The sequence below is a fragment of the Canariomyces notabilis genome, assembly GCF_033297395.1.
Source record: "Canariomyces notabilis strain CBS 508.74 unplaced genomic scaffold N656scaffold_5, whole genome shotgun sequence".
Classification (NCBI taxonomy): Eukaryota; Fungi; Ascomycota; class Sordariomycetes; order Sordariales; family Chaetomiaceae; genus Canariomyces; species Canariomyces notabilis.
The window spans coordinates 14,448-41,647 of NW_027041827.1; the positions used below are offsets into that span (position 1 = coordinate 14,448).

Here is a 27,200-nt window from a genome sequence, read left to right on the forward strand (position 1 = left end):
GGCCAAGCCAAGAGTCAGTGGTCGCCTGGTGGGGTTACCCAGGTGAACGGATCCAACGTCGCCCCTTTCCGCCAGCCGGCGGCTCGGAGACAAAGCAAACCGAGGATTTATAAGCATTAGCGTGGAGCACCTCGGACTTGATAACGTCGACCCTTGTGAGGATTCGCTGGACGATAAGTTGCCAGCAATGTAAAGAGTTTAGTATTCAATGGTTTTTCTTGATATAGAAGCAGGCACCATAAACTTTGCGTTTGGTACATACACTCACTGCAGTACCACGACAGCAGAACTGCAGAGCTGCAAATATGGAAAACGTCCTAGTCTCCCGCGGTAATCATCATGACGCCCATGACTGTCTGACGGGCAGTGAGAAGCCGCCGCCGCTAGATCTCAGTCACCATTTCTCTGAAGTGACGAAGCGACGTACTGCCAGCAAGATCAAGCAAGCTTACAAGTTCTTCCAAATCCCAGGCATCTTGAATGTCGCTGGCGGTTCGTGTCCTTATCTCACTGGCTCTTATCTCTCGTCGCATCTCAATCTGGCTGCAATTCCGCTGATGCTGACGCGCTACACGTCCTCAAGGTCTTCCAAATGTTTCTTTCTTCCCGTTTGATACGCTTGAAGCGCAGGCGGCAAAGCCGGAACGATGGACTCCATCACCGAATCATCCCGGCGAATCCGTGGCTGCCGCAGGCTCATCAAATCCTACGGCGGCTTCCCATATCGTCGTGCCCAAGAGTCTAGATGAGAGAGACCCCCTGAAGAAGATTGATCTTGCTTCAGTTCTCCAGTACGGCCTTGCCCAGGGTTATCCCCCGTTGTATTCATGGGTTCGCCAGCTCACCCGCGAGCACCTGCACCCAAACACCCCCTACCGTGACGGCCCCGAGGTGATCCTGACCTGCGGCTCAACCGACGGCTTCTCCAAGACGCTGAACCTGTTGGTGGATCAGTGGACCGAGGGCGTCAACGACGTCACTGAACGTCCCGGCTTACTCTGTGAAGAATTCCTCTACACCAATGTTCTTGCTCAGTCTATGCCTCTGGGCACGCAAATTGTCACAGTCAAATCTGACGAGTCCGGTATGGCCGCCGGCGGCCCCGGTGGATTGGAAGATGTGCTGGCAAACTGGGACCCTTCAAAGGGGAAGAGGCCGCACCTCATGTACACCGTCACGTAGGTGGTTCACTTTCGTTTGGCTTCTCGTGTTTGCCTCTCCTACATTCACTGACCCGCCTCGCAGATTGGGCCACAACCCCACCGGCATCGTGCTGTCGGTCGAACGCAAAAAGGAAATATACGCTGTCTGCAGCAAATACGATGTGATTATTATCGAAGACGAACCATACTGGTATCTCCAATTCCCCTCGGCCGCGGTTGAAGAAGCCAAGTCCAGGGGCAAGCCAGTCCCAAGCCCGCCGGTTCAGTCACACCATAAGCCTAACCGCTCCTCTGGCTACCCATTCCTTGACAGCCTGACACCCTCCTTCATCGACCTCGATGTCGACGGCCGAGTCATCCGTCTAGACACATTTTCCAAGACGGTCGCGCCTGGCTGCCGCCTAGGCTGGATTACCGCCCAGCCAACCTTCATTGAACGATTCGAGCGCATCACCGAGGCAACGACGCAGCAACCCTCGGGCTTTGTACAGGGCCTCATCTCAGAACTCGTGCTGGGACCCCAGCACCAGCCGGAATCATCAAGATCTGCCTTTAGCCTTCTTCGCAGTTCGCGCGAGAAGGCAACTTTCACCGGCTGGAACATGGATGGCTGGGTCCGGTGGCTCGAGGGCCTCCGGGGAATGGTACGTATACATATACACGCATTGCAGACTTGATCCTTTCCTTTCACCCTTTCTCTCGACGTTTATTCCTTGTCTTCTCTAACCATGCCCTAGTACGAACGCCGGATGGTGCGCATGTGCCGCATCCTTGACTCGGGCGCCCGCCTCATTTCCGTTAGCAGCAGCAGCAGCGGCAGCCGCCCCTCCTCCTCCTCCACCTCGACAGACGAACAAGACACCCCACTAACCGTCTCCCTCTCCCCAACCCCTCTCTACACCTTCTCGTGGCCGCGCGGGGGCATGTTCATCTGGCTGCGGATGCACCTCGAGTCGCACCCGCTTTGGGGGACGCCCAGCCCGAAGCTCGGCGGCAAGCCGCTCGACGGCCTGCCGCTGTCGACAGCGCTCATGGTGTTTTTGACCACCAAGCCGTTCCGCGTGCTGGCGGGCAACGGCGCCATGTTCAGCGCCAACGACGAGGTCAGGCAGCGCATGGGCTGGGCCTACTTCCGCGTCTGCTTCGCCGCCGAGACCGAAGATAACGTCGACGTCGCGGCGTCGCGGTTTGTGGATGGCGTGCATGCTTATTGGAGGGTGCGGGACGTGGCTGTCATTGAGAAGCTTTTGGAGAGTCTGGAAGATCCGGGGAAAAGTGGGCTCGAGGAGGGGGAGGAGGAGGTTCAAAGGGAGGATGCGGAGGAGCATGGCTTGTTCAGGTTGGCGTCGTATATGGGTTGCTAAGTGGCATGCTTGGCTCTTGTTGTTCCCCTTTTCATTGGTATCAGACTCGCGTGCTGAATATTGCGCCAGAGTTAGAAGTATGGAAACCAAACCAGGGATAGATGCGTCGATCGATGACTTGTGCAGGCCAAAGGGAAGTAGTCTTTCAACCCACTTAGGTATTGGACCACAACGAAGGGGGCTGGTGACCGTGCTGTGGGTCGGGGTATATAGGGAAGTTTTCGGTTTCAGGTCGTCAACAGGAGCCGGTACGTCATTGAACCATTTCAATGGCGATTTGGCGTAGCGGTTCCAGCGTAGGCGTAGAGAAAATACCTGGACGACACGAATGTTACTGTCCCGGACATGCTGTCTAGGCTCGCACGCCTGCCTCTCTTTTTGGGATTCGATTCCTCGATCGATCATCTTTTTGGAGCTTCTGTTTCTTTCTGCTCTTCATCTTTCTTTATCTCTTGTAATTTCACTTGACTGGACATACCATCTTATCTTGGTCTCAATTAATGCTAAGTATTCATGACATGCCCATGTCTGTTCATCTACCGATACTTGGATGGAATGATGGGCGGACCTAGCTCTTTCCTTATCTCATCAAACTGTTCCACGCCGTTTTTCCATTTGCCCTTCTTCACTCGCTTCTTGCCATGCATCGAGTATTCACCGAGGAACTCGTCTAACAGGCCATCAAAATCAGCCCGCGTAGGCCCCTGCACCGTCGACATTGTTGATACCGCTGACACGGAACCCATGTCGTCCATGTCTGCATTATACTCCTCCTCAATCTTCTCAAACCGCGCATCCAGAATACCCAGCTGCTCTGTCCTGACAAGCGAGGACGACGTCATGGAATACGTCGAGGGGTTTGTCAGAGCCCCTTTCCTCGTCTTCCTCCGGCCACCATTCGTCGTGGTCGTCCATATTGAAGACTGAATCTCGGACGGCGCCCCAGCAGCCTTCGGCTTTTTCTCCGCCTTCTGGTCGCTCTTGAACTTTTTGAAATCTTCCATCCAGTCGTCCGAAGGGCCTTCTGTCGGGTTGGCGGCATCCGCAGTATCCTTGAACTCAGGCACTTCGTCTTCAATGTGGTGCTCCCCGGTGGCTTTCACAGTGCGGTCCGATTCCCAGCCTTCATCGTCGTCTTCAAATCCGTCATATGCAACCTCAAACTCGTGCTCGTCAAGCTCCCTAGCGTCCTTCGCGAGCTCCTGGAAAATGTCCTCCCCCCCCTCCTCGTCGACATAGGCGTCGTCCTCTAGTGCCTCTAATACCTCTCGCAGGCGCGGGTCCATGCCCGGCTGAAACCCGGCGATTGCGTCGGGCACATCTTGCTGCGCCTGATAGGTGAGCTTCTGGAGGTTCTTGCTGGGCAGGATATCACTGTCAAGAAGATCCTCGGACTGGTTTTGCAGGTCGAGTTGGGCCAGGGCATCTGCTAGCGATTCCTTCTGCTTTCCCTTGCCCTTGTTTAGAATCGGGTTCGCCTCAACAAAAACAGCCTCGCCAGAGCCCTGGCCGAGGTCCCGGAGATGCTGCATGTAGTCGTACTCGGTGTCATCGTAGTAGATGCCGTAATTGGCTGCCTCGCCTTCATTGTCGCGGATGCTCTGGGCGTCGGAGCCAAGCTCGGAGGCGAGATCACTCAAACCCTTCCCCTTGGACTTTTTGGACCGCTGGGTCGGGTTGAGGACCATGGACGGTGCGGACTCATCATAGATGAGGGGGTCATTTTGCGGACGGTGTACTAGGGTGAAATGCGTCGCAGTCTTTTTGTCGCTGTGAGGGGTCAGCTGGTGGTTCGGCGACAGGATAGAATGGGAATCGCATACATCCACTTTCCCTTGGGCATCTTGACAGCGATGAGACGGCTAGTTTTAGAGTCGATTTGTACGCAAACAATTGAACGAAAGCCAACGAGAGAAGAAGGGCAGGGCAGCAAGCGTTTAGTTTGATACCTTCCGCTTTCGCACCGCTGTAAATCGGGCACACATGGGAAATATTTGGTGGGGTAAGGCTTATCGATAACAGCTCAAGCGGCTATGACCTAGCACTAACAGCTCGACTGACTTCCCAATAGAGGTACCCTCGGAGAGTCGTGTAGGGGTATGAGTTCATTTACGTTTTGTTGATGAGACGGATTATTTGTAAGTTGGATCTTTCGCACTGAATGTATACATATCATATTATTGCTACTGCCAAACTTGAGCTGCGGCGACTGAGAAGGATGACGTTCTGTTCTGGGAGACTCGGTAGGTAAGGGACTATCGAACCCAGGCCTAGGAGTTAGCCACTCTGTGCCAGACAAATTTGCCCCTCGATTTATCAGCAACAGTCATTTCTCGTTCCTACATACAAACACTTCTCCAGACTAATTCCTCCCTCGCCTACATTCCGTGATAGCGGCTGCCGTTCTGAACACACGGCCAAGCACTGAGGGCAGCGCCGATAACGTTACAACAAAACTTGGCGGGATTCAAGTCTACGACGGCCAGATCGCCAACATGGTGCTTCCAAAGTCTAAAAAGTCCGTCGGTCTCGGCAACTCGCTGATGAACGACCGTTTCGGCAAAGGCAAAGGCACCGACCGCAAACGAGCATCGGCAGTCACCCGCATTGATCATAGTACCGGCAAAGAGTACATCACAAATGACAGGCAGGAGGCGGCCTGGGTCAAGATGCGCTCCGTCACGGAACAGGGCGCCCTGGATGAGTTCCTGGCCACTGCTGAGCTAGCCGGGACAGACTTCACGGCCGAGAAGATGAACAATGTCAAGATCATTCACACTGATCAGCGCAACCCGTACTTGCTCTCTGCTGCCGAAGAACGGGCCGTGCTGGGTAAGCAAAGAGAACACAAGGGACGGCTTACGGTTCCAAGAAGACCCCACTGGGATGCATCGACAACACCAGAGGAACTAGATCGCCTCGAGCGTGACAGCTTTCTGGAGTGGCGAAAGGGGCTGGCCGAGCTACAGGAGACGCAGGATTTGCTGATGACTCCGTTCGAGAGAAACATTGAGGTTTGGAGGCAGCTTTGGAGGGTGATTGAGCGGTCGGACGTTGTCGTGCAGATCGTGGATGCCAGGAACCCGCTCATGTTCCGGTCCGAAGATCTCGAGGCATACGTAAAGGACGTTGATCCGAAAAAGCGGAACCTTTTGCTCATCAACAAGGCCGACATGATGACGTACGCGCAGAGGAAAGCCTGGGCGAACTATCTCAAAGGCGCCAACATTGCCTACAAATTCTTCTCCGCGCATCTCGCCAAGGAGATGCTCGAGACACAAGAATTTGAGAGCGAGGAAGAAAGCGAAGGGGAGAGCGACCAGGCTGATCCCAGCGAGGAAAGCGCAATTACGAATAAAGACCACACAGCTGAAGCAGAGAGCGAAGATGATGCGGCGGATGACTCTGCGCACGGGGATGACGACGGGGAGGCAGACACCAGGATTCTGACCGTCGACGAACTCGAGAATATATTCCTACAGTACGCTCCGGCAGACGCCGGTAAGTCTATGTAACCTGGCACTCACCCTTATCAGCCATACTAATTCAACTAGGGCCGGACCGGAAACTTCAGGTCGGCCTGGTAGGCTATCCCAACGTCGGAAAATCGTCAACCATCAATGCGCTCATTGGAGCCAAGAAAGTCTCGGTTTCGTCGACCCCCGGCAAGACCAAGCATTTCCAGACCATCCATCTTAGTGACAAGGTAATTCTTTGCGATTGCCCTGGTCTTGTTTTCCCGAATTTCGCCAGCACCAAGGCGGAACTCGTTTGCAATGGCGTCCTCCCAATAGATCAGTTGCGAGAATACAGCGGGCCCGCTACCCTTGTGGCACGCAGGATTCCGCAGCAATTTCTTGAGGCCGTTTACGGTATCCAAATACGTACGCGGCCTCTGGAAGAAGGAGGTACTGGAGTTCCGACTGGAGAAGAGCTACTCAGCGCATACGCCCGCCACAGGGGTTTCATGACGCAAGGACTGGGCCAGCCGGATCAGTCCAGGGCAGCGAGATACATCCTCAAGGATTATGTCAATGGGAAGCTGCCATATGTCGAACCCCCACCGGGCACCTTGGACCCTAAGGAGTTCAACCGCGAGCTCTACGACATCGCGCAGATTCCAGCCAAGAGGCGGGTAGCATTGATTTCTGCAATGGAAGACTTGGCGGTTGAAGGGGATGACAATGCGTCGCTTCTCTCCGATATGATTCCGCTGCCCACAGGTGCCAAGTCACAGAGGCTTGACAAGGCATTTTTCAAATCTGGACAAGGAACCGCTGGCCACTTGACACGGCCATTCAATTATAAATACTCGGAGCAAGGGATGGCTGCTGCAGCGGCAGGGAAGCAATTAAGCGGGCGTAAGCTCCGGACTATGATTGCCCTTGAAAAGGGGATCGATCCCAAGGATGTCCAGCTGGCATCAAGCAAGAAGCACTTCAAAGGCGGGCAAAAAGGGCGAGGGAAGAACCGCGGAAATAAGGCTGATGACGACGACTGAAGATGCATGGAGGTTAGGGGTCGGAACCTAGAAAAGTTGCAAGCCAGGTCTGGCTGGCGTGTTATGAATCCCGTTATGAAAGTAGAGATGCTTGAATTGAAAGAGAGCTAGCTACTACAACTTTCATCATAGCCTATGAAACAACTCGAAAAGAAGACGTCGCCGCTTACTCGTGTAGTTATGTCTGGAGCCCAATGACCAGCAGTAAGCCTCAGACATTGACATCTGAACAAGTCCTTGTCAAGCTTCAAGCTAGCTGGGGTGTAAGCCGCTTTTTGCGCGCTATCACAGCTTCCTAGCCTGCTCACGGATAGAATTGAGACCAACCCAGGTAGCTACGTCTGACTGTAGCTTCCAAATGCCAGGACAACAAGTGGATAGAACCTTCCCAGAAACACTAACGAGAGCAGAGTGCGCTACCTATAAACCACCCCCCCCCCTCTCTCCCCCTTCGCCCTCACTCTCACCCTCACTCACTCTTCTCCAGTACATACCGTATAAACTCGACAAAGTGAACAACTTCTACTGCACAGACTACGGCAAGCGATGTGCCTAGTCAAACATTTCACCTACTTCAAACCCTGACTCGACCTAGCATCGCGTCAGCAAGGTGAAGGTCATCGCATAGGTGATGCAAGGCTGGGATTACGGTATGGAGAGCAAGTTGGAGTGCAGCTCCATTGTTCGGTACTTGCGCTAGTGATCACATTAAACCCTAACCCGATTCCTTCCTTGGCATGCGCGGCCCGAGACCCAAAAATTTCCCTGATCGATCTTCAACCCATCTCATTGCAGCTTTTGGTGAAGTTCCGTGTGCTAACATCAACCCTGCGGCGCGCATTAACCATGGCAAGCCTTCGCGGGTTGTCAAGACCGGCCCGCAGCCTTCCACTGTCCCAATTACCGCGCCAGACATATACAGCATGTTCGATAAGATGCGCCTCGTCACAAGCCGCCAAGGCCGAGGCCGAGGAAGACCTTCAAGAACTCGAAACGGATTCTCTGCTCCACGCGCCGCCATTAAGCGAGGAAGAGAAGAGGCAGTTTAGGCCATGGAAGCGTGCATTGGACAGACAATTCATGCTTCCGAGCGGGAGGTATGCGACAGCAACCTGAACTTCTTCTCTATTCCTCTTGAACAATTGCTAAAGGGCGAACCCACCTCAGATACCAATACCACCCGCCCAAGTATAACCGCGGCCCGCTCCATCCCATACAGTCGCCGCCATCCTCAGATCCTGTAGCCCGAGACTTCGTCCCAGGGCCCTTCAACTTCCCCCGCCTAAAGCACACGTATCAGTCCACCATCGCCCCCGACCTGATGACGCTCCTGTACGAGCACACGCCCCCCGGGACGCCCAAGAACGAGACTCCGCAGCGGCTACGCGGCTGGGACGGCTCCTCGCCGTACCACAAGAACCGCCCGCTCCGCGGGCCGCGCGGCGGGCCGAACCTGCCCCTGCTCGAGCGCGACATCACGTTCAAGAACATACCCGAGATCAAGGAGGTCACGATTGCGAGCTACGTGCCCGAGGCGGTCAAGGATCCGGAGCATCTGCTCGCGGCCAGGACGGCGATGCTCGCCTTGACGGGAACGCTCCCTACAGTCACAAAAACAAAGCACAGCATCGCTCAGTGGGGCATCAAGGAGGGGGAGAAGGCCGGCGTGAAGACGACCTTAATCGGGAATGCGGCGTATGAGTTTCTGGATCGTTGCATTCACTTGGTGTTTCCGAAGATCAAGGACTGGAAGGGTATTTCGGGTGAGTGAACGACAAGATACAGGAGTCTGGAGATGGGCCTGATGTGCTGACGGGGGAACACAACATAGCAACGACTGGAGACGGTTCGGGCAATCTGGCTTGGGGCTTTACCCCCGAGGAGTTGAAGCTGTTCCCGGAGATTGAGGTCAACTACTCTGTAAGTTTGCAGACAGGCCCCGAATTACCCAGGATTACGCTAACCAAAGTCCACAGATGTATCCTGCTAAGGTAACAGTCGATGTCTCTGCACCCTAAGATCCTTACTGACTCCAATTCCAGATGCTCCCCGGATGCAGAGTGTTTGTAAAGACAACAGCAACTTCGGACAGGCACGCGCGGTTGCTCTTGCAAGCTATGGGCGTTCCCTTTTATGGAAAGGTCTAAGACCATGTAGAACTTGAATAATGAGTTCGCTTGTACAATACCCTTTCTGTATACATTGTAACACCACAGGGAGAACGTCACGCCGCGGCGGCAGGAACATAGACGACCTTTGCCCATTTCTATGTTATGTTTATATCCCGGTATATCCCTTCCCATGGAAACCTCCTTACGAGGTCCAAAGAGCCCGTTTTAACCACCAAAACGCCGCCCATGCCGAGAAGAAATAGAGAAAGAGGGTGGGGAAAAAGGCTCCCTTCGTATCTTCTATGCCTTGGCCGTCTCAGCAACCCTCTGCTTCAACCACCCCATAATCTCGTCCACCAAATCCATATCGCTTGCATCCAGCTTATCCCCCTTGCCGTGGTCCTGCCCGTTTTTCCTCAACTCCTGCGCCGCAACGTCCATGGCGGGCTGGTAGTTCCGCACGGCCGAGCTGAGCGCGTAGATGGCCTTTTTCCGGACGGACTCGTGCTCGTCGTCGCGCAGCGCCAGCCCCACCAGCGGCGGGATCCCGCCCATGGCGAGCAGCCGCTCCTGGCTGCGCACATTGTTCTGCACGGCGGTGCCAACGCACCACGCCGCCATGAGCCGCAGCTCGCGCTCCTCGTGCGCCAGCAGCGACAGCAGCGGGGTCCAGAGGGAGAGGTTCTCTAAGTTGTTGGCGTTGTCGAGCGACTCGATCAGCTGCTCGAAGTTGTCGAAGGCGATGAGCTTTTGGTCAAGCTCCACGCTGGGGTCTGTGATCACCTCCATGGCCGCCTTCATCAGCTCCGCGTCTGAGGGCCCGCCTAACAGCGCGGCGAGCACGTCGCGGTCAAGCGTGCTCGTCCTGGCGCCGGCTTCAACTCCTTCGTTGGATTGTGGTGGTGGATTACTGTTGTCGCCGGTTGAGGGAACTGAGTTCTCGATACTCCATTTCAGGAGGTTGTTCAGATTTTTGTCCATGATGCGAGGGGTTGCGGTATGGTAATGAGTAGACGCCGATGGGATGGTGGGTAGGAATTTATTGCTGACTTCAATAGCTTCCGAGCCGTGCTACCGAGCTTAAACCGTCGAGAAAGGATAGGGCATAGGACTGTATTCCGGACACTACTCGATGTGCTCCCTTCAAGTGATGGGTTCTTTGGGGATGAATATATTGCTGGCCCAATGTTGCCTGCCGGGGCTAGTTGAACTGTGGCGTTCGTGCACTTTCAAGAACTTTCTATCCCAATCAGGCTAGCTCAAAGCCATCTAGGTGCTGGAGCCTGGTTTTTCATGAAGACTGCGATGGCTTAGGAGTTTAGTGAACTGAAAGTTCGAGGTGATATGTCTGTATATGAACGAAACCGACCTCCCAAGCCTTAACGGAGTCAAAGACAGTCAGATATCTCATATATTTCACCTCCTTAACCCTGTACGAAGAGTTGCCCCTCCAGATCTCAGGAAAAATGTGGGGCGGGCTGCCCCTCATTGTTATTTTAGCCAAAGAACCTCCATCACAGGCTTGTCTTGATTTACTCCGTACAGAGCACGGTATTCCGGGTAGTATTCACTTGATAATCCTGCATCTCATACTACCGGAATGACATACAGAAGTTGTGCCAACATGGGAGACGGGAACACCACCCCTGATGGCGGTATTTAAACGTATCCTGGATCCCTTCTGCCAAGACCCGAGAGAGATGGAGGCAAATGACGACTTCTGGCTCATGGAAGTACTTCACATGGCCGGTCGCCATGCATCTGGGACCAACACCTTTGAGAGTAGCTAGGGAGGGGGTGTTGTATGCTGACTATCACGGAGAAGCAGTGATCTCTTCCAACGCAAGATCCTTGACTCGTTCACCCAGCCCATCAAGCACCATCGGCGCAGACATGCCCGAACCCATGCTGAGGATATCTGGCGGGAGCTGCGACTTGGTGCTCTCGTCATACCAATCAATCAGCGTGCACTCCTCCTTCTCCCGCAGCTTCCTCTCCACAATGGCCTCCATCCCAGCAGCCTGTTCCGGTGACAGCAGGCTGAGCCTCTCCATGAAGTCGCCCTCCCTCTTCCCAAAGAAGCGCTCGTCGATGCTCGTCCAAAAGATGCCATCAAAGGCCCACGATTTGCGCGCTGCGTACGCCACCCAGAAATCCCCCGTCTCCCAGCTGCGGCGCATGCGGGACGACAGCACCTGCGACTCCTGGAGACGCCCCTTCGCGATGAACTCGCGCTCCTTGGCTTCCATGGCCCGGAGGAAGATTTCGAGTTGCGGCGCGTAATGCGCCGCCCAGTCGTCGAGTCCCTCGTTCCACTCCTCGGGCATGACCAGTAACAGCCACCAGGGCGGCGAATACGTGAACTCGATGGGGGCGGCGTAGGTGAATTCCCAATCGATGACGCCGACGATGCGGTGGTTTTCGTCGACGAGAATGTTGGCCGGCCGAAGGTCGTCGCACCAAAGCTTGAAGGGCTCGCCGCCTGTCTCGGGCGATGTCAGCCGGCGCTCGGCCGCTAGTTTGCGGAACAGCTGTCTGATTATCAGTTAGCAGTGTGGCTTGACAACTTACGGATCTGGACCTTGAGCTCCATTGAGCAGATTTCTGCGGCACTATCCCACCTTGCGATGTACTTCTTGCGACAATCATCAGCCGACTCGACGGCCTGGTTGCGCTGAAACGACAGCTGCTGAAGATGCATGTCGGCAAGCGCAGAACAGTATTCAGAAGAGCTGGAGAAGGTTTGGGGTGTGGCCGGTAGGTCGAAGTAAGGAACGCCTCCGACTTCCCCCAGCTGTGTAATATTGAAAGACAATGGGCGGCAGATGACGTCCGGGTCCCCCGGGTCGCTGTCATTGTCCTCACCATCCTTGTAACCGAGAGAGCCGATTCGAGGGAATTCACACAGAGACAGCTGGATCATAATGTCCGCTATCTGGCCGTACAGGTACTCAAGCTTTTCTTCACTTATCTCCGGGTTGAGAGGCGCCCCTTCTGTCAGCGGGCGGTCTGGCGAGTGCAAAACGTCGAGAAGGTCTCCAGAGTTCTCGATGTACTCCATGATGGTAAAAGGGCCAAGCTTTCCAGGACTCTCGTCCGTCAGACCGTAGTGAAGAATAAAGGGTACGGGAATAGTTGTGTGCTCCTTGATATAGCGCATCACAGCTACTTCAGCATGGAGTTTCTCCTCGGCGATTCGGTAGAAGCCTGGAAGAGGGAAGCGAATGATGACAGACTTGCCGTCAGAGTATTGGATTCGGTAGTAATAGTTGAAGCCTCCTTTCCGTGGAGGGAAGAACGTCTTCGGACTGCCGCCTTTTCGATGTTTTGTGACGAACCTTGCTATCTCATAATAGAAGTCCTCATTGTGAACTCTGTCCAGTATCGCTTCGAACATGGCCTCGCAACGGTCCCAGGCGTCATCGTCATGGTACTCATAAGATGGTGCCATACGAAGTCGGGACAACCGATAGTTGCTTGTGTTTCTCATAGAACAAAGCGAGGGAGAACAGTTGGTGCGCCCAAGGCGTTGTTGGTTTCATACAGAAACAAGGAGCTTCCGAAATGCAGCGAGGCGTCAAATATCGGCAACCGCTCGAGGGGATGCTGAGTAGGAGAAAACAGTGTGATCATGGCTCGCTCAGCCAGTCCCACGGCTAGATAAGTCATCTCTCTTCTTTTCATCCGATACAGATCCAACCTTTCTCGTCGCCTAGGAAGAAGGAAATGCCTAGCTCAATAACGGCCGGATCGTGTCACCGGGACAGAGCCGCATGGCGAAGAGCGCAGCGCAACTATACCTGTAATATGGCTGTCTGGAATTCCACTTCAAACCGAAGCTTCCAAGCCGGCCAATTTGCCTTCCATGCATGCATACGCACACCTCTTGAGGCTCTTGAGAGTTAGCATACCAGACAAAAGGAACTGCCAAGAAATGGAATGACGGTGCCTGGAGCGTTGTTGTCTTACTGTGGTAAAGTTCCCTCCAAGTTGATCACAGCGTCAGGCGCATCTGCGGGCCTGCAAATCACACTGTGACAGTACCCAAACGGGATTGCACATTGTTGAGAATCCACGCTGGGCCACGCTGGGCCACGCTGGGCCACCCTGCTTGCAAGTGTCACTGCACCGTACGTTGTCTGCCTGCCCGGAGTTCACAACACTGTGCAGCCCCGATCCATTGGACTGCCACATTGAACCCGTGAACCGCCTAAGGACCTGACTAAGACCTCGTAGCAAATAGCAGCGGACGGTGCGGTCTCTCGCTGCCTAGGTAGAAGTTAGAACCATGGCAAAGTCAGTCGTCAGCTTCGGACTTGAAGGTGCTTCCCAGCCACGCTAAGTGACGCAGCCCTTCGCCATCGTTAGCATTGAGTAAAAAAGCGGCAAAGGAGATCCCTCGTTTCTGCCAAAAATTAGTGGAGGCGGTCCCCCTTGCCCACCGGAATCCACTCAAGCCCACACCGCCCACCGCCTCAGCGGCTTGCTGCCCCACAGAACTTCGCAGCTTTCCAGCGATATCCTGCCTCCTTCCTCCACTCGCACATATCCTGCCCCCGCCAACCCAAGCACTGACCTTAAATTCACTTCCCCTTTCCAACCTCGCGCCCGCGATACCACTCTATCTCTTCTCTCTCTCGCCTCTGTTGCGTCTTTGCCATTACTTTCCATCACGACTCGTACGGGGCATCGCACGAGGCCTGCTTAATTAATCCTTCTATTCCGTTCTCGCCTTTTTCAGACCGTTAAAATGGAGGGTAAGCTTCCAGCTCAACAGTGTCCCACTCCCGACTCCTCCAGGGTCGACTGCTATCACGGGCGCTTCGCCCTTGTTAACAGCTACTAACCGCCTTGTTCTCTTTACAGAAGAAGTTGCTGCGCTCGTTATCGACAATGGGTAAGCTTTCACCGGGTCTCACCGACTTGCCTGGCGGGGTACTGCGAGAGACCGCCTATCCCATCCTGCCCAAGCACTCAAGCAGTCGCTGTGTCTACCTGATTTCAAAAAAAACAACAGGCGATTTGGAACGGACTGACTAACGAGAAACCAGATCCGGCATGTGCAAGGCCGGTTTTGCCGGTGACGATGCGCCTCGTGCTGTTTTCCGTAAGTTTCGCATCTTCCGCTCTCGGTCGGCGATAGGCCGAACCGTCATGGACGCTCGGGCGCAATACAGGCTTCATACTAACCATTTCGACCAGCGTCCATCGTTGGTCGCCCGCGCCACCATGGGTAGGCCTCGAACCCCCAACGTCTACGCCATCGATATCAGCCAACTAACGCTGTGCTAGTATCATGATTGGTATGGGGCAGAAGGACTCGTATGTCGGCGATGAGGCGCAATCCAAGCGTGGTATCCTCACGCTCCGCTACCCCATCGAGCACGGTGTCGTCACCAACTGGGACGACATGGAGAAGATCTGGCATCACACCTTCTACAACGAGCTCCGTGTTGCTCCCGAGGAGCACCCCGTGCTCTTGACCGAGGCTCCCATCAACCCCAAGAGCAACCGCGAGAAGATGACGCAGATCGTCTTCGAGACCTTCAATGCTCCTGCCTTCTACGTCTCCATCCAGGCCATTCTGTCTCTGTACGCCTCTGGTCGTACCACGGGTATCGTGCTCGACTCGGGTGATGGTGTCACGCACGTCGTGCCCATCTACGAGGGTTTCTCGCTTCCCCACGCCATTGCCCGTGTCGATATGGCAGGCCGTGACCTGACGGACTACCTGATGAAGATCCTGGCCGAGCGCGGCTACACCTTCTCGACCACGGCCGAGCGTGAAATCGTCCGTGACATCAAGGAGAAGCTTTGCTACGTCGCTCTTGACTTCGAGCAGGAGATCCAGACTGCCGCCCAGAGCTCCACCCTCGAGAAGTCGTACGAGCTCCCCGACGGTCAGGTCATCACCATCGGCAACGAGCGGTTCCGGGCCCCTGAGGCCCTCTTCCAGCCTTCTGTCCTGGGTCTTGAGAGCGGTGGTATCCACGTCACCACTTTCAACTCGATCATGAAGTGCGATGTTGATGTCAGGAAGGATCTCTATGGCAACATTGTCATGGTATGTTCTGCAAAGTATGTCAACCGCAGGAACCAATAAGCTAACACGAACCAGTCTGGTGGTACCACCATGTACCCCGGTCTCTCGGACCGTATGCAGAAGGAGATTACTGCTCTTGCTCCCTCTTCCATGAAGGTCAAGATCATTGCTCCTCCCGAGCGCAAGTACTCTGTCTGGATCGGTGGTTCCATTCTCGCCTCGCTCTCGACCTTCCAGCAGATGTGGATCTCGAAGCAGGAGTACGACGAGAGCGGCCCGTCCATCGTGCACCGCAAGTGCTTCTAAGGTGAGATGCGACATGAGGGTCTCTCCGTTAATTGGTCACCTGGGCTTACCAAGGCTCTTAGCAGCGCAAGATTAGGCAGCTTCCCGGCTCGTCTCGAGGCAGTGCCGGCCGCGTCACGGAAGACTTTGGCATCACGCATGTATCTCCTGGGCGAGTTTCATATCCGAACAAAAGTTTTGACCCTGGTCGAGGATTGGTGCATGTCTATTCTCCGTTTGGGACATTTGGACGCACGATGGCCGTTGTTTCCCGGGTGGGCAGGCGCAAGTGCGTAGGGTGGCGCGGACAAGTAGGCCGAGGTTGATGATAAACCTTTTGTTGTTACTCCCGATTGCCTAGTGCCTAGGTAAAGAAATTACCTCGTTCGTAGTATCAGGTGCCCATCCAGGTGGTTTCTTGTTGCTTGTCACCGGTATTTGGAATCAGGTTTGGTTCTTGGTATTTGCAACTTGTGCTTGCGCTGGTACATGTCTTGGGTCGTCTCGTGCTATCAAAACTTCAGCTTCCATCTCTTCGTCTGTGTCTGCTGGTTCCCCATCTGTCTCTGGCCCCGCTGCCGCCTTCTCCTCGGCTAGCTTCCTATACTTGCGGCGGCTCTTTTTCGCCGCGCTCGCCGCACGCTTCTTTTTGACCTCGCTCACGATGGCACTGCGGCTCTGCGCGCCGTTGTAGAGCTCGTCGAGCTTAGCTGCCAAGAGGTCCCGTGCGATTTTGCGGTTCTGAGACCGTGAGCGTGTCGCCTGCGACTTGATTACTATTCCGGTGGGTATGTGTTTCAGCTGGACGGCCGAGTTGGTTTTATTCTGGGAAGAAGTTGATGCGATTAGCAAGAAAGCCGCCAACTGATTCATATGGATCTATAAGACTGAAGTGTACTGTACTATACATACAATCTTTTGTCCGCCTGGCCCGCTGCCCTTTAGAAAAGACTCTTCGATCTCGTCTTCTGGCGGGTGTTTGGGGCGCGGCGGCATCTGGCGTTGGAGCCGGGCCACGGAGGTGCTCAAGCCCCGGGTGAGTGTGAGCGTGAGTGTGGAGTTGACGAGGGGGACATGATAGTGGTGGTTGTGGGTGCCGGCTTGGAATGCTGTGATGCGAGGCCAGGCGAGGAGCAGTCGGAGCATTGCTGGTCTGTGTCTGTGGTGATCTCCAACATAACCTTATGGTTTGAGAGAATGTCTGCTGGCATTCCATGCGCTGCAAGGTGCCGGCCGGTTGTTGCCGTTCAGGGCCCCAATGTCAGTGTCGGGTGGGCCAGGGGGGAGGCCCATCAAGGACGGGAGCTTGCATGAAAACGGGTGGGGAGAGAAATTGGCCAATCATCGGCCAGTCAAAATAAGTACGTACCGCGACGCTAGCCGGGCTTTCCGTCTGGGCCTCCTGTGAGTCCTGTCAGATGCGGGAGGGCGAACGTTCTGAACAACCACTCAACGCGACTCGACAACGACGACACCGGAAACTTCAAATCGCAAAGTCGAACGCCGAACAGACTATCCGAGTTTGAGATATTGGGACAACGCCAATTAGACGTCGCCTCCTCGTCCTCAACCAGAAGAAAGCAGACAGCACAAAGGCCCGTCGTCCCATCGCAGCAGCCCTCTAGTCAGCCCGCCATGGCTTCCCCGATCGAGTCCTTCAGCAAATGGCTGCAACTCAAAATCTACCAGTTCGAAGTGACGATGGCCGTGTACATCTTTACGCCCATTGAGAAATTCATCTTCTGTACGTTCCCCGTCCCCCGTTCCCCCTTTCGTCCCCCGTTCATCAAAACTCACAACGCCCTCTCTTTCTAAACAGACTCGGTCCTCTTCCTGCTCTTCAGTCTTACCTTCATCGCCACCGTCCTCTACCTCCCACAGCATCTCCAATTCATCATCAGCCGCGCCTGGTTCTACATGCATGGCGACTGCCACGACCTCGAACTGGTCAAGGAAGGAGCCGAGAGCTTAGTGCGGACTGCCATAGGGACAGCGACGGGGACAGCGGCAAGGGCGGCTGCTGAGACTGCCACCGGGGTTGTACGCGAGCTTTGAGAGGCATGAACTTACCTTCTTCCAGAGGAAAGGGATGTCCTCTGTACTAAGGTGAAACGGAGTACATGGTGGGCGATGGTTCTCCTGGCTCCCACAATTGATTGTAGCGAGAGCATTGGGACAAGATACAGCTAACAGCTGTCAATGGGAAGTGGTGGCTGGGAGTGGGACAACGAGGCGTTCAAATGCATATATAATGTGGGACAGGCATATAGAGCCCGCTGTTAGGGCAGATAATACGACTAATAATGAATTGACGGTTTAGTCATGGTTTAAGGCGGAATATCGTTCTATTTTCAACTTAACTTTTATTCCCCTAACCCCTTGTTTCGGTCTATTGCAAAGCGAACCTATATATCCTCAACGACCCATCCTCGCCGGCAATGGCGAGCTCTGGCCCTTCTTGACCTTCCCTGGCCGGCCGCCACGCAAGTTGCATGACGGCTTTGGGCAGGCAGAGCTCCGGTCTCACTACTAGTGTCGACACAACCGACACCTTCCCTCCCTCAACCTTCAGCGACAGCACCGACAGCCTACCCGCCTCGGTCCCCACGGCAAGCAGGAGCAGCCCGTCCTTTGTCACCTCAGGCAGGAAATCAAGCGCCGTGACGGGATGTTCCTCGGCGATCGCCTTGCCCAGCTCAAACTGCGGCCCGCTCTCACCATCCCGTTCGCCGTCACTGCCCTTCTTGATCCACACCTTGACCTGCTTGTCCCTTCCCGCAGTAGCAAACACCCTGGCGCTATCGCCACCGACGGGCGGCGCCCAGGCGGCATCCAGGATCATGCGCGCGTGTCCCTTGGGATTGGCTTGCAGTAGCTGGTATCCACAACGTCCATCCTCCTCCTCCTTGTTCTTCTCCCTCGCAAACACAGCCCACTGCCTATCCCGCCCAACGCTGAGCAGATGGTCATCGTCCGCAGAAAACCGCAGCCTCGTGACCGTCAATGCGTGCGCCTGAAGCGCAGGCTTGAGCTCGGTCCAGCGACGCGTCTCGTACAGCCGGATGACTGCGTGGTTGAGGCTGCTGGCCTTGCAGGCGCTGGCAATGAGGGAGCCGTCGTGGCTGGCGGCGAGGCACGAGATCTCGTAGCCGTGCCCGTACAGCTTCTCCACCTCGGGCCACAGCGTGTGGCGCGCCAGGGATTCCTCGAACGGCGGGTGGTCGATTTCGAGCGCCGACCGACGGAGCACGCTTGCCGGGTCGACGGCGCTGTCGCGGTCCGCCGGATCTGTCTCCGCCGTCGGGGCGGAGAGGACGGCTCCCTCCTTGGCCAGGTCGTCGTCGTCGACTACGTCGATGGCCTTGTTGGAAAGCCCCAGCACGGGCATGTTCGCTGCGTCTGGGGCGGCGGCTATGTCCGACGAGGCGGTGGTGGCGTTGGTCAGGCGGCTGAGCATGCGCGCGACTGCCTTGGGCTCGGTGAAAACGCGCATCAGTTTCTCGTCGGCGCCGGATACGAAAGAGGCCGGACCGAGGGTGGAGATGCAGTTGAGGTCGTAGCCGTGGATCTGGGGCCGCGACATCTCGTGCCATGTGTTTCTCTGCTCTGTGTGGGCGGCGGTTGTCCACTCTGCATGGAGTCGGGTGGTCTGGTCGGAGCTGGTTGAAAGGAGGTAGGCGCCGTCTCGGGACCAGGAGATGGCGGTTACGGCACGAGTGTGGCCCGACACGGCAAAATTCTGCTTCCACATATCCTCATCCGCGTCGTAGTCCCACCGTCGCCAGCTGCCCGTCCGTCCCAGTGTGATGACGGTTGTGCCCGAAGGCGACCATAGACCGGTCCAGAAACCGCCAATGCTTCCCGTGGCTGTCGTTGCTCCCTTCTCTTTGCTGACCTCTCCCAGCCTTGCCACTATAATCCAGATGCCTGACTCTGGGTCCGATTCCCAGATTGACAGGGAGTTGTCCGCTGACGCAGACAAGAGCTGAAATTTTCCGGCAGCTGCGGCGCGGGACCAGCGCGCGCTATAGATCCAATCCTCATGGCCGAGAAGGAGGGCCTCGAACATGAGGCAGTATTTGGTACCGCCAGCGCTGATCTTGTGTATCTTGTTGCCCGGAGTCAGCGCATCAACGGACAGATCCAGGCCTGTTGCATTCAGTGCCGAAAGTGCTGTGCCCTGGTGGATGCGCCAGAGGCGGATATACTTGTCTTGGCTTGCCGACGCGAGGAGAAGATCGCTTCCCTGCTCAGCCTTCTCAGACACAAAGTCGAGCGAGCGAATCCAGTTCTCGTGGCCCGGCAATGTAGCCTGCGGGGTGAACTCTAAGCCTGCCGTCCCGTCACCCAAGGAGGCTGTGAATATCTGCACCACGTTGGTCGTCCCCGCGACTGCCAAGATAACCCTGCTTCCCTCAATGTCGAGGCGGCTTAGTGCGACGGCAAGGGGCAAGTATCCTTTCGGTGTTTTGATAGTCTGGAGGAGCACAATTTGGCCCTCTTGGAGAGCCCAGACCTTGACGGTGGCATCTGCTGCCCCTGTGACGAATATTCGTCTGGCATTTTTCGATGCAATCGCCTCGAGAGCGGCTATGCAGTTTATAGGTTCGCGATGCTCCTGTACGATCTGGACGCATGAAGCACTGCCGGTCTCTAGATCTATGGTCCAGAGTCGGAGCTCCTTGTCATCACCACCGGTCACGAGGTGGATGAGTTTTTCGTCCTTCAGCCTGGGAAGAAACTTGACAGCCCGCACATGGGATGTGTGACCGCTGAGGATCTTTGAGATACCTCTTGAATCCTGTAGTAACGGTCAGATTGGCTGTTCAATAACTGCCCTGAGATTCAAAATGAGTCGAGAATGAAGATGAAGATTTCATGAAATTTACCGTAGGACTCCAGATGCAAACATTCGTATCAGAACCAAATGCAACAAATCCGTCTTCACCCCAGTCAGCTGCGGCCGAGTACCTGTTTGCGCCGGCTGCAAGGTAGCGGCTTTCGACGCTGGCTTCGGCCATGATTCTCACTCATGGTTCATCGTCAGGCATGGAACAAGATACGTACAATGGATTCTGTGATTGGCCGTCGCCAGCAAAGATTTGGTATATATTACAGCAGGACGGTATTTTACAGACCCGGTAACGCTATTCCTTCTTGTGTAAGGCAGTCTACGTTACACAGCCGCATGACGTTTGAGCGAAAATGCTGAGGGACATGCAGAGTCACAAGTACTTGTATTCGTACTGATATGTGCAACATTACAGTATGTATATACGTATTGTACCTAACACACGAGACAGTGTAAAGTTCCTTGTATCGAAGAATACTTTGATAGTCGGTTACTTCGTACAGTACGAAATAGCGTACACCTATTTCGGACCCAAGCGTGTAATCGTTGTATTATTTGAACCCTTTTCAGCCTTAAAACGTTATTAACTTCCGCCCAACAACAACACCTCACCGAGCACTTTGCCTTACTAACTCGGTTCCGTACCCAATGTTCTTGCAAGCTCTCCCATATAAGATCTCAGAGACTTGTTGCATAACTTGACAGCCTATCACACGGTTAGACTTGCATAATCACCATGTCGAATCAAACAGAAATCGACACTATTCCCATCACGGTTGACTTTTCGTGAGTTCCTCTCAACCCCGCATTCATAAGAGAGTCCCTTTTTCAGCCATGCCGCCAAGCCCTTTCCCATCACATCCCATCACTAGGAATACTAACAGACTTTTTGTCATAGAGGCGGGCTTGAGATGCTCTTCTCAAACCGGCGCCGCCATGCCGTCTCTCTGCCTGCCATCGACGGCGCCGGCAAGCCAGCAAACATTGCCTTCTTGATCGACTATCTGTGCAAGAACCTGATGAAGGACCCTCGGACCGACCTGTTTGTTCTAGACAACCACATGTATGTACACTATGGCCCTTCACGATGTGACTTTGGACCCCTCCTGACGACCGCCACCCTGCAATAGCCGACCCGGCATCCTGGTCCTCATCAACGACGCAGACTGGGAACTTGAAGGCGAAGAGGCCTACGAGATCCAGCCCCGCGACAACATCCTGTTTGTCTCGACCCTTCACGGGGGCTGATGGGTCAGAGACGCACCCGTTCATTGTCCGTAATGCACTGTGACATTTCATCCGACTTTCCCAACAAGATGTCCGAGACGCACGGCGCCGTCGTTGGACCCCTCCTCCCCGGAGAAGCTTCCCTCTACAGTGACTTTACCACCCACCATTCCGTTACACACGGCATGCGATGCATCTCGCTCGGTATCATCACCCCAGGCACAATACGGGGAGTCTCTTGTCCCTGAGAAGTAAACTGCTGAGCCACACGGAAGGCCATTTCCCTACCCCCGGTGGCGTCGGCGTCCAGGCGTCGTCGGTGGCGACTGTCGGCCGACTGGCGGCTTGTAGCCACGCAGGCAACCTTACCACTCACCTGACGAGTCCATCATGCGAGCCTGCAGGAGGCTGCACCCGGCTGGCTGGGTTTTGGGCCGGTATCCAACCTTGGGCAAGAAATGCAAGGGCAAGGGGAAGAAATTGTGGCCTGTCCCACCTCGGCGGCAACGCGCTTCTCTTTTCTCCGAAGCACTCATAAAAATTTCATAAAGTTGAGACACAAAACGGTGCACAAAACCATTTGCGGGAAATCACTCTGAAGTGGAATACATTTCAGATAAACAATGAGGAAAGACATAACAAAAATCCGGGTTACAGTAACCATCATACCATATGTTTACGGATACTGGTTCACTAACCAACCCCCCTGCCACTACGGAGTTTATTCCGTAAAGTCATCGATATGTCTGTGCCGGGAGAATGAGAGATTGACCGTCTTCTACCCCAACATGTCACCTACCATCACGAGGGCGCCGAAGCTCCACCATTGAAGGATGACAGAACCTGGCACGTGTCCAGAACACGCTACGGGTACAATAACAGAGGGAACTCAGCGTAATGAAATAGGTACGGTACCCTTCGGCCCTATCGACGGGACCCCCCGTTCCCCACCGGGCAGCTCACGGGGCCCGCGTCTATGCGCTTTCCCGTCCTACCGAGTGTACTGTACTGTACCTACATCCATGGATCCTTCTTGACAGTTGGAGGGGGTGGAAGGCAGAGAGGGCCCAGAGGGGTGAGAACTACCTTAACTAAAACCAAAGCAGGGAACAAGGGAACAAGGGACAAGGGACAAGGGACAAGGGAGGCTGCCTGCCTCTTTCCCAAAAATTCCCCAATCCAGAAATAAAGGAAAGTCCAAGCGGCAAACCAGAGTGATCATCAGCGGGGAAAGGACGTGGCTGGATGCGCCGATTCGAATCATTCGACAAGAGGCGCGAACCAAGAACGAGAGAGCTTGGACGTGTATAATACGACTGGGAGTCTGTGGACCATTGAAGTTCTGAGGAGAGGGCTCCTTCGTACAAGACTAGTTACGCTAACATTGTACGCTAAGCCCAGGGCTAACAAGAAGGATCCGGGACCAGCTCCGGAGCCGGGACTAGGTCCGTGGTTGTGGACACCCCGGAACCAGGGTCGGAAGCTGTCCGCGGCTCTCAATGGCGACGCTAGCTAAACCAGAGTTGGCCCAGCATTTCTGGAACGAGAAAGGTATACTTGAAAAGACTTGAGAGATCTGCATCTTACACAGTATAATTTCCCTGTTGGCCGGTGAGTTGATGAGAATTCGACCGAAGACGCAGGGACCCAGCCTGAATGGTTCGAGAGGCGTATTGTTCTAGGCTGTCGAAAGTTGAAACCAGCTGCGGGTTCGGGAAACCGGCGTCGTCCGCAATACACCAGTTATTTTGAAAGGGACCTCTTGCTTCAGGATGGAATATAGAAACCAATGCGAGAAGAGCAAAAGCGGATTAAAAACAGAATATGTCAAGTCGCTATTGTAACAATCAACTATATATATGCCTGTCCAACATTCTAGCGAAATCGCCGCCAGTATCAAAACACCACCTCTAACGGCCCGCGCTTCTCCAGTGAAAAGCCCCCCCAAACTCCTTCTAGAAGATGATGCCGTTCTGAGGTCTAGTAACCCCAATAAGCGGATGCAGGACAACCTCCCCAAATGCAATTGTCCGCCGTAAGGAAAACCAGACTAGACCGCCCTCCTTTTGTCTGCCTCTCGGTCTTGCCTCGATATGCCAGGCCGACACCCACTTTCACAGCCACAGCACAGACTTGGCAATCCCAACAGAACGGGAACCGTACAAACATGCAAAATAACCAGTATGAAAATCTGGCAAACCATACTAGGCAGACATACCTCCTCCGCGAATAGACAAGACCACCCCACCCTCCTTTGTAACAGCGTTGGTATCGGATTGGCCGTGTGGTGAAGCAGTCCAATCTTATGAAGCCAAAAACCTCCTCGTAGGTACGGTGGAACACTCGCTCGATGACCCAACCGTATCATATAGCCTTTAAGCAGAGAGTAAGGAAAACGAAGCAAGCAGAATGGGGAAAAGAGGCAGCAACGTGTTCAAACAACCTCCCAGGGCGGGAAAAGACCAAGGCCAACCCATCCCTCCACTGTATATTTAGGAGAAAAGATCAAAAACGGATAGCGCTTTTCGTGGGAAATTAGAGAAAAGCCAGCCAAGGAAAAATCAGAGTGAGGAAAGAAGGCGTATGGGTCTGACATGCGTTCAGTACATCCGATCTCCAAAGGCAAGCTCCCGCCCGTGGTCCTCCTCGTAGAGGGCTAGGCTTGACGGGGAGACCTGGCCGTTGGCTACCACGCTTGTCTCCTCCGATGTCATCATGCCATAGCCGGCATGTGGTCCTCGAGCGCCGACACCGACCATGTTCGACCTGGTTATGCTGTACGCCGCTGGGTTGCTCAAGCCAGGGAACGAGTGTGGATGGTGCGTCGGCTGTGGTGTTTGCATCTGCATCAGCGGAAGCGCGTGGGGCAACGGCATCGGATAGGGGGCGTGGGCAGCGTTGCTGCTGGCTGAGTCCGCGGCAGGACCAAGCTCTGGCTGTGGGCATGGCAACACCAGACGCTTAACCTTGCGCCCCTTCCCACGCCCCTTGATCCCCTTATTGGCGTGGGGATACAGATCGCACAAGTACTTGGCCATCTCCTTGTCCTCCTCAGACAGTTCGCTCACGTCAGTAACCGTGGCAAATTTGGCGAAGAATGCGTCTATCGTGTCCTGGTGAAATTTGTTTTGATGAGGCTATAGTGGGAAGGGAAGTTAGAGCGTCTTGCAACTCGTAGTAAACAGGTCCGGGATATGATCCATGAGCGACATACCTTTAGGTTGCCGCGCGTGGTGAATGTCTTGCCGCAGTTATTCAACTTGCAGACCCATATCTCACTCCTGTCGTGTGTTTTCATGTGTTGCGTGACATTTCCCTTCTGCGGGAAAGCCTTTCCGCACTGAGGACATTTGTAGGGCTTCTTTCCCATATGACGATGGATATGTGACTGTACTGTGTAAGAAGATTGAGCTCAACAGCCGCCACACGAGGTCTCACCTTAAAGTTGACACCCTGAGTAAAGCCCTCCCCACAGAATTTGCAGATCTGTCTTGTCAGTCCTTGAACGTGCTAGGGCGCCGGGGGGGGGGGCGCAAGGGTCGAGGCTCACATAAGGGCACTCCCCAGTATGGGCTCTGCGATGCGTGTCAAGATTGTTCTTTTGCGCAAAAGTCTTGGTGCAACCAGGAATATCACAGCAAAACCTCCTGCGTCTTGGCTTTGCCTGCTTTCCTTGGGCTGTCTGTTGCGAATCACTCGCCTCCGCCTGGTCCGTCGATGATTTGTCGCCTCCCATCAGGCCTTGAATGGCCCTCATCAGCTTATCCACAGGCGTGTGGAACTCATGCACAGGAGCGCCGTTCACCCGCACGTTGGGCACTATCGTCTTGGAGCCGGTCGATACAGTTGTTGTTGAGGTGTCCGAGTTGATCGACCTAGCCGATGTAGACATCTGAGCTTCGCTCTTGATGGACGGACTCGGGCTTCTATCGTCTGAAAGCCATCCATCTTGGGGATTGTGGAGTCTGGACTCGTCGTGCATGCCAGGCGGTTGCGGGCGATCTAGACACTGTTGGGACTTGAAAGACGCATCCAGAGCTGACGCAGGACTGTAAGAGACATAACCACTGTAGGATACGGCCGCCTGGTAGGGAGCAGAAGCCACGGGGGTCATCATCGAAGAGAGATTGTAAGAGGTTCCAGGAACGAAATGCGGAGCCAGCACGGGTCGTTGCAAAGGCGCCGTGGTTACCGGCCGGGCCTCGTACGGCAGCAGACCCGTGTCCATCATGTGATAATCGGCGCTGGTAGGATGGTGCTGAGGCCAGCGTTCCCAGTTCTCGGGAGGTGGAGGTTGAAGACCAAGAGCCATTTTTCCAGTGGTTTTGGTGGTCTCCTGTTCGCAGAATCCAAGGCGGAACCTGAGTTGTCTGGACGAGCAGTTCCAGGTAGAGGGTGTGAGCCCACGGAGGACGGGAGCGAGCAACTGCTGCTGCAACGGCAGAGCAAAAGCTGTAGTCGGCGGTGTAGAAGTGGATGGGGATGGAGGGGCGGTTCAAGACTGGGCTACAAGCCTCAAGACTGCGGGCATGTCTTTCCTTGACTAGGTATTGATGAACAAACCGTGTACCGGTATCCACCAGCGAGTCGGGATGAGGAGAGGCGTCGGACCTTGGGGAGGAAGCCTCGTACATATAGCATGGAAGCCCAGAACCGCCAGATAGGTAGATCTCGTTCGAGAGGCGTGCGTGGGCGGCCTTCGGTGCCCAACAGGCCGGTTCCTGGCGCTGAGCAGGGTTAAACGTTACCAAGTACCTACCCAGCCAGAGCATGTATGTATGTACATACAAGTACATAGTTTGCATAGTGTCAACCCCGGAAAAAGGGACAAAACCAGACCCCCACCACGAGCAGGCCAGGATGAAGTCGTGTCACCCGGAACCTCATGGATGGGGGAGGGGTGAGTGACAAGGGGAGTGGTTGTGGCCTGGGCTCAAGCGGCCTATCTTGGACCTGGTTGTGCAGCGGGCAAGTCCCGCGATGCTGCCATGCCCTGCCAGACATCCTTGAAATCTTCAGGTTGGAGTCTTGCAGCGAATATTGGGCCGAAACACAGGGTTTGTTTCTCTGCCATCAGTGGTCAATCTTTCAAATCGGCGGAACATACCGCACCCCATGGATGTTGTTGAGGCTGGCTGCTTGAAATAACCTCACTCGAAATGTTCTGCAGTGCAACATCCTGTAGGTTTGATTCTTTTGGCCCCCTTGCATTCTCCTTCCTCTGTTTCCTCTTCCTCTTCTTCCTCTCTTTGGTTGGATAGCGATGGAGCGAGAGATCGCGATCCTGCAAGAGAAATGATGGTGAGATGGCGCAAACCAAAAACGCTCAGAGCCTTGCAACCTCGTGCCCTACAAGTGTTTGATCCGCTGGCACACTCAGCTGGGTAAGCTCCTTCCATATTTACTCTGTCCTATCTCGCACGAAACTCAAAGAGCTCTAACATCTCCGGCGCACCGCGACTTCCTCGGAGTGGTCTCAACAATCGAGGTCGATGATACTGATACGCATGGGAAGGTGTGTCACAGATATCGGACAGCGACAAGGGTCCTCAATGGCAAGGGGAGAACTAAACTAACCAAGACTGGGAAAGCTCTGGTGGAGCAACGGCTCGGCCGTGGGAGCCTAGTAGCTGTACCTATGTAACTGTATGTAA

General features: G+C 54.7%; 13 protein-coding genes across 13 annotated transcripts; 6 read left to right on the plus strand and 7 right to left on the minus strand.

Annotated features, from left to right (window-relative positions):
* Nucleotides 1-305: 305 nt before the first annotated feature.
* On the plus strand, nucleotides 306-2,527 carry N656DRAFT_705473 (PLP-dependent transferase; the record flags this gene model as incomplete). The annotated part of the gene is made up of 4 exons (XM_064811271.1): nucleotides 306-492; nucleotides 584-1,178; nucleotides 1,246-1,807; nucleotides 1,901-2,527. The coding sequence occupies 4 exons, from the start codon at nucleotides 306-308 to the stop codon at nucleotides 2,525-2,527; spliced, it is 1,971 nt and encodes a 656-aa protein (XP_064672005.1).
* A 436-nt stretch (nucleotides 2,528-2,963) lies between these two features.
* On the minus strand, nucleotides 2,964-4,500 carry N656DRAFT_827458 (Low temperature viability protein). The gene is made up of 2 exons (XM_064818507.1): nucleotides 4,351-4,500; nucleotides 2,964-4,297 (listed from the first exon to the last, which is right to left on the minus strand). Exons 1-2 carry the CDS (start codon nucleotides 4,368-4,370, stop codon nucleotides 3,064-3,066), a joined length of 1,254 nt encoding a protein of 417 aa, XP_064672006.1. The 5' UTR covers nucleotides 4,371-4,500; the 3' UTR covers nucleotides 2,964-3,063.
* Nucleotides 4,501-4,620: 120 nt separating this feature from the next.
* On the plus strand, nucleotides 4,621-7,333 carry N656DRAFT_726989 (P-loop containing nucleoside triphosphate hydrolase protein). Its single transcript, XM_064812580.1, has 2 exons — nucleotides 4,621-6,028; nucleotides 6,082-7,333. Exons 1-2 carry the CDS (start codon nucleotides 5,023-5,025, stop codon nucleotides 7,026-7,028), a joined length of 1,953 nt encoding a protein of 650 aa, XP_064672007.1. The 5' UTR covers nucleotides 4,621-5,022; the 3' UTR covers nucleotides 7,029-7,333.
* Nucleotides 7,334-7,481: 148 nt separating this feature from the next.
* Nucleotides 7,482-9,175, plus strand: N656DRAFT_748654 (ribosomal protein L5; the record flags this gene model as incomplete). The annotated part of the gene is made up of 5 exons (XM_064812961.1): nucleotides 7,482-8,125; nucleotides 8,196-8,791; nucleotides 8,860-8,948; nucleotides 9,005-9,019; nucleotides 9,071-9,175. The coding sequence occupies exons 1-5, from the start codon at nucleotides 7,875-7,877 to the stop codon at nucleotides 9,173-9,175; spliced, it is 1,056 nt and encodes a 351-aa protein (XP_064672008.1). The 5' UTR covers nucleotides 7,482-7,874.
* A 264-nt stretch (nucleotides 9,176-9,439) lies between these two features.
* N656DRAFT_705223 (Fes1-domain-containing protein) lies at nucleotides 9,440-10,120 on the minus strand (the record flags this gene model as incomplete). Its single annotated transcript, XM_064811254.1, has 1 exon — nucleotides 9,440-10,120. The coding sequence occupies one exon, from the start codon at nucleotides 10,118-10,120 to the stop codon at nucleotides 9,440-9,442; it is 681 nt and encodes a 226-aa protein (XP_064672009.1).
* Nucleotides 10,121-10,953: 833 nt separating this feature from the next.
* Nucleotides 10,954-12,590, minus strand: N656DRAFT_705222 (phosphotransferase family protein; the record flags this gene model as incomplete). The annotated part of the gene is made up of 2 exons (XM_064811253.1): nucleotides 10,954-11,674; nucleotides 11,761-12,590. The coding sequence occupies 2 exons, from the start codon at nucleotides 12,588-12,590 to the stop codon at nucleotides 10,954-10,956; spliced, it is 1,551 nt and encodes a 516-aa protein (XP_064672010.1).
* An 833-nt stretch (nucleotides 12,591-13,423) lies between these two features.
* N656DRAFT_776565 (actin) lies at nucleotides 13,424-15,576 on the plus strand. The gene is made up of 7 exons (XM_064814661.1): nucleotides 13,424-13,896; nucleotides 14,006-14,036; nucleotides 14,191-14,246; nucleotides 14,342-14,372; nucleotides 14,432-15,203; nucleotides 15,258-15,489; nucleotides 15,551-15,576. Exons 1-6 carry the CDS (start codon nucleotides 13,890-13,892, stop codon nucleotides 15,486-15,488), a joined length of 1,128 nt encoding a protein of 375 aa, XP_064672011.1. The 5' UTR covers nucleotides 13,424-13,889; the 3' UTR covers nucleotide 15,489; nucleotides 15,551-15,576.
* Nucleotides 15,577-15,911: 335 nt separating this feature from the next.
* N656DRAFT_705150 (uncharacterized protein) lies at nucleotides 15,912-16,463 on the minus strand (the record flags this gene model as incomplete). The annotated part of the gene is made up of 2 exons (XM_064811244.1): nucleotides 15,912-16,292; nucleotides 16,380-16,463. The coding sequence occupies 2 exons, from the start codon at nucleotides 16,461-16,463 to the stop codon at nucleotides 15,912-15,914; spliced, it is 465 nt and encodes a 154-aa protein (XP_064672012.1).
* Nucleotides 16,464-17,070: 607 nt separating this feature from the next.
* On the plus strand, nucleotides 17,071-17,725 carry N656DRAFT_776567 (uncharacterized protein). The gene is made up of 2 exons (XM_064814662.1): nucleotides 17,071-17,211; nucleotides 17,287-17,725. Exons 1-2 carry the CDS (start codon nucleotides 17,103-17,105, stop codon nucleotides 17,520-17,522), a joined length of 345 nt encoding a protein of 114 aa, XP_064672013.1. The 5' UTR covers nucleotides 17,071-17,102; the 3' UTR covers nucleotides 17,523-17,725.
* Nucleotides 17,726-17,819: 94 nt separating this feature from the next.
* N656DRAFT_843196 (WD40 repeat-like protein) lies at nucleotides 17,820-20,510 on the minus strand. Its single transcript, XM_064819074.1, has 2 exons — nucleotides 20,357-20,510; nucleotides 17,820-20,268 (listed from the first exon to the last, which is right to left on the minus strand). The coding sequence occupies exons 1-2, from the start codon at nucleotides 20,486-20,488 to the stop codon at nucleotides 17,857-17,859; spliced, it is 2,544 nt and encodes an 847-aa protein (XP_064672014.1). The 5' UTR covers nucleotides 20,489-20,510; the 3' UTR covers nucleotides 17,820-17,856.
* Nucleotides 20,511-21,055: 545 nt separating this feature from the next.
* Nucleotides 21,056-21,567, plus strand: N656DRAFT_704976 (ubiquitin-like protein; the record flags this gene model as incomplete). The annotated part of the gene is made up of 3 exons (XM_064811224.1): nucleotides 21,056-21,105; nucleotides 21,218-21,382; nucleotides 21,450-21,567. The coding sequence occupies 3 exons, from the start codon at nucleotides 21,056-21,058 to the stop codon at nucleotides 21,565-21,567; spliced, it is 333 nt and encodes a 110-aa protein (XP_064672015.1).
* A 1,896-nt stretch (nucleotides 21,568-23,463) lies between these two features.
* On the minus strand, nucleotides 23,464-24,030 carry N656DRAFT_526988 (uncharacterized protein). The gene has a single exon (XM_064809964.1). The coding sequence runs from the start codon at nucleotides 23,912-23,914 to the stop codon at nucleotides 23,597-23,599; it is 318 nt and encodes a 105-aa protein (XP_064672016.1). The 5' UTR covers nucleotides 23,915-24,030; the 3' UTR covers nucleotides 23,464-23,596.
* N656DRAFT_526976 (uncharacterized protein) lies at nucleotides 24,031-26,144 on the minus strand. Its single transcript, XM_064809963.1, has 4 exons — nucleotides 25,097-26,144; nucleotides 24,985-25,032; nucleotides 24,761-24,934; nucleotides 24,031-24,683 (listed from the first exon to the last, which is right to left on the minus strand). Exons 1-4 carry the CDS (start codon nucleotides 25,856-25,858, stop codon nucleotides 24,147-24,149), a joined length of 1,521 nt encoding a protein of 506 aa, XP_064672017.1. The 5' UTR covers nucleotides 25,859-26,144; the 3' UTR covers nucleotides 24,031-24,146.
* Nucleotides 26,145-27,200: the final 1,056 nt, after the last annotated feature.